Source organism: Aplysia californica, unplaced genomic scaffold, assembly GCF_000002075.1.
Source record: "Aplysia californica isolate F4 #8 unplaced genomic scaffold, AplCal3.0 scaffold00130, whole genome shotgun sequence".
NCBI lineage: Eukaryota > Metazoa > Mollusca > Gastropoda > Aplysiida > Aplysiidae > Aplysia > Aplysia californica.
This window is the reverse complement of record NW_004797400.1, coordinates 996,600-1,000,943: the sequence shown is the minus strand read 5'-3', so window position 1 is coordinate 1,000,943 and position 4,344 is coordinate 996,600. Positions and strand designations below refer to the sequence as shown.

The window sequence follows — 4,344 nt, the reverse complement described above, 5'->3', positions numbered from 1 at the left end:
GATTTGCAAACATTATTTTCTCCACCTCACACTTCAGCCCTTTCCCAACAGTCCCAGACCAAAACCCCATCAAGACAGACAATAATGTCAGCTCCCATTCAGCAACATGACCACAAATTAGTCACCTGTTCACAGGTTTGGTGATGCCCTGCTCCTTGGCTCCCAGGCCCCCGCCTTCCTTCCAGCCCAGCTTGAGCAGCATCTGGTAGCCCATGTTCTCACAGGTCAGCTTGAACTCTTTGTACTCAGAGTAGTCTGGTTCTCTGCCCTCCTTCAGAGCCTGTGACAAAACAAAAATGAGGATTATGAAGTTAAAAGAAAGTTAAGACAACGGTGCTTGCAAGTACATTTTTTTTTTTTAACATATTGTAAACGATCTTTCTTCCACTATGGCTGTTTCAGTTTCAGAAAAGATCGCTGCTAACTTTGTAGTGTACGAAGAATCAACATAATATGTTTCATAACACTGTAGAATCAGGCGCACGTCAATTTTGGGGCAAATGGAGTTACTGGTATTATCTTTAAGCCTGCATTTGCCTTTCTTTTGTTGAAAAAATACCCACCTACCTTGAGTAGTAGTCAAGATATTTGCCATTAAAGGAGGATTAGGCAGCCTTGTGTCAGAGGTAAAATTAGTCAGAAAATGGCCGCCAAGGTTTGGCGACTTCCAAAGCTTGGGTGTAATGGAAACCGCAAATTTACATTTTTGTACCTTTGATAAAAAATTGCCCAACGAACTGTTGAAGCGGTCTTACCTACATCATTGCAGTCAGATACGAAGTTTAAAAGTCAGCATGATAACAGTGATAATAGTCACATTGCGCCTGGAACAGATTACTATAATAAAAAAACAGTTAAAAAATAGAAGACTCGACGAGAGTGTCTGCTAACAACCCATGGGTCAAACAGCTGACAGACCAGTCTCAGAATACACGTTCTCAGGTCACAGTGACATATTGTGAGAAAAATGACCGAAGAAAAATGTGATAAAGTAAAAAGTCCATGATATAAAAGAAAGCGGTACAGATTGCCAGGGATATTCAAGGAATGGGGAGGCAGAAACTCCTGAAACTAATCAATCCAGTCCAACCCTATCCGTACGCCCTGGGGTCATTTTGTACCCCCGGGGTTGTATTCTTCACATTTTAGAATACTTCTAGTACGAATATCTCTTTGAAACTTTCAGTATTTCTCCAAAAAAAACAAAATTATGCAGACTGCTATGCAAAGCGTACGGATCAAATTAACGAGTAAACAAATTCCTCTTTGGAAGGTGGTGACACAGAGTTCCCCATGTCGCATCGATACGATAGTAAAACACGACGTACGGATAGGGTTAAAAAAGGCAATAGGGGAGCAGAGATGGCAGCAATGGTATAGAGAATGAGTCATGCAACCCGTAAAGAGGGTGATAAGTTGTCACCCATAGGAAAAGTACAGAATTTATTTTCCGATGATGGGTATTTGTTATTGGCAATGGAGACAAATTAAATTATATTACCTTGAAAGTTTCCAAGAACTTCTCCAGCTCTGCCGGAGGTAAGAAATCTCCAATGAAATGTTTCCCACGAGATCCTGACGTCAACTTCTCTGCCCATTCTGCAAATTAAAAAATGAGAACATGGATTTGAGCTAAATAATGTTTTAAAATATCCATGAGATTAAAAAGAAGAGAAATTAAATATTCAGAATGCTTATCACAGGTCAGAATATGGACTTGCATTAAACGTTTTAAATATCTATTTAATTGAAAAGAAAAGAAATATTCAGAATGCTTCATAAAGGACAGACCTATGGGTCCATAGCCTTAATATCTGATAATCAATTTTAATAGGACACTTTCCAGTACTCACTTCTTTCATGTTTCAGTTGTACCAGGAACGATACTGTGTTCTGCTGAGAGCATGGTACTTTCAACTAAAGATCAAAATCTGCTCAGATCCATTTATGTTTGATTAAAACCTCAAAGAGACTAATCGTGAGTGGTGGGTGGGTGTTCTGGTGTGGTTTGTGGTTTGCTTCTTCTTTCCTATGAAAATCTATCGTCCTTATCTCCCCTTCTTCTTTTTTGTTTGTTACTCTCTAGTAACACCTCTAATCTTCTGGCGCTCATATGACCTTATGTGTTGCAAGCGCCTTAAAACCTCTACTAAAACTAAAAAGAGACTAGTCAAAACTAGCAATATATAGCTGAGAAAACACCTACAAAATACTTTTCAAAAGATATTTGGCGAATAGACATTTCATGTCTTTTACTTCTGAGCATGGCTGTTTCTCCCTTGAAAAACGTTTACTATTTCACATAAAGAATTTAATCTGCACCGCAGTGAACATTTTTCACATGAAGCTACAGAGAGCAAAAAGCACACTTCAGTGATTGGCCCAAATATAGATGACATATTTCCACCATCTTCAGTCCAACGTGCCATGACGGCCACCTCTATAAGACGGCCACCTGTATAAACGGCCACTTTCCATTTCCCCCCTTGCATTTTTTCTATATAATTTAACTGTGTAAAACGGGCACCTGTCCAACGCGGCCGCGGCCACCATATTTCAACACACAACCCCTATTACACTAAACAATAACACCAGTCTTAGACAGCCACCTTTGTGACTCCATTACGTTTTGTCATAAATTGTGCGCTGGCCCCTGGCGTTGTGGGCGAGCCGTCATAACCCAATCACTTTTCGTTGTTGTTAGGTAGTCCCTCCAACCGATCATGTTGCGTAGGCCCCTCCCACTGTTGACCAATAGGTACCAATTTTCAGTTGCTGGTGAGGTAAGCATGTGATCCCTCATAACCCATAAGCCCCGCCCAGAACTCATACACAAATCGTATGTGAGATGAGCGGTCACTGTTTACCCAGTCTGTAACAAAGTAACAAAGGACGTCAACATGAGCTTGCGACAGAAGCGTCACTCGTTCTCCAAGTGGTGGCGACCCATGTGTTTGTTTAAACATGGCACTCGGTCTTCCTCGTCTGATACATTTCGTTTTATTGTCACTCTCGCAAAATCAGCAACAAAATAAAAATAACAAACAAAATACAAACCAACAACAACAAAAACAAGAAAATTGCGATTGGGAATGGTTTGTTTTCTTCATCTTGATCAGTCCTGCCTAAGACGGCCACCTGTCCTATACGGCCACTTTTCTCCTCGACAATGGGTGGCCGTCTTACACAGGTTTGACTGTATTTTTATCATCTTCTGGGGTTTCCCTCGCCAGTTAACTTGATCTATCACTATAACCCTTTATCATTATTCTTTCATTATCATAATAATGATCTTTATTGCCATTTTGTATAACAAATAACCAATTGGAATACATTTAGGTATTGCTAGGCCATTCCAGACACTCTCAATACATTAGAAATATATTCTCAAGAAACATGCACAGACGAACATACATCCACACACACACAAACACATGAACATGAACAAAGGAACGGGAAGATTCACATATACATGCACACATGGGCACGCTGGTAGACACACACACGCACAAACACACACACGTACACACACACGGCAAAGATAGGTATACTTAGATAAACACCCTTTCCAGTTTATATTAATTCTTATAATTACACTTGTCACCTTCACTTTGATACAAGTTATTTGAAACAAAAATGCAGTCTTCATTAAAATTATCATATTCCTTAGTTTTCTAGTCAACTTACGATGGGAAAACTCCGGAAGCCCACAAAAATAGATGGTGAAAATACGTCATCTATATTTGGGCCAAACACAGAGGTGTGCTAGGTGCTCTTTGTAGCTTCATGTAAATTTTTCTTTCTGAGTGGCTTTCCAGCGAAAAATGTCTCATTTTTAACATATCATTTTGAGAGAGCACAAGAAATAATTAAATTACAAGAAACCAGGCAATGCGGAGCACTGACCTTTAGTGGCAGTCATTTCCTTAGCTCTCTGCTTGTGCTCCCATGTGCCCCCTTCCGTGTCCTCGTCTGAGTCATACTCGTACTTCCTCTTGACCTTGATGCCTTCAATCTCTGCCATGATAGCCTGCTCCTGGATCTTCTTCTGAGCCACCACTAGCTCGTACATGAAGTTGAGCTGAAAGCAAAAAAAAATACAGACATGAAACGTTCAACCCACTAACACTACAGGAAAAGCTGTGCCTACCAGCTAAAGAACTCAGCAAGACAGCCCAGTGTTCGATAGATACTGGTCTTTAAGTGTGATACAATCAAAAAGAAAAAGTAAACACAACACTAAAGATAATCACAAACTATAAATATGCTCCAGTTTTGTCCTTGTGTGAGTTTAAAGCCCTCCCTACTTAACATGAACAAGTCATGTCGCAATGAGGTACTGCA

At 40.1% G+C, this 4,344-nt stretch overlaps 1 protein-coding gene across 2 annotated transcripts in view; it reads right to left on the bottom strand.

The window, feature by feature from the left end:
* LOC101847101 (arginine-glutamic acid dipeptide repeats protein) overlaps positions 1–4,344 on the bottom strand; it is a 31,070-nt gene that overhangs the window by 6,529 nt on the left and 20,197 nt on the right. For both annotated transcript variants that reach the window (XM_005096512.3, XM_035969252.1), the window contains exons 13-15: positions 3,907–4,081; positions 1,502–1,599; positions 126–280 (exon numbers count right to left, since the gene is read on the bottom strand). In XM_005096512.3, coding sequence (XP_005096569.1) covers positions 126–280; positions 1,502–1,599; positions 3,907–4,081 — 428 coding nt within the window. The remainder of the gene's footprint in view (positions 1–125; positions 281–1,501; positions 1,600–3,906; positions 4,082–4,344) is intronic.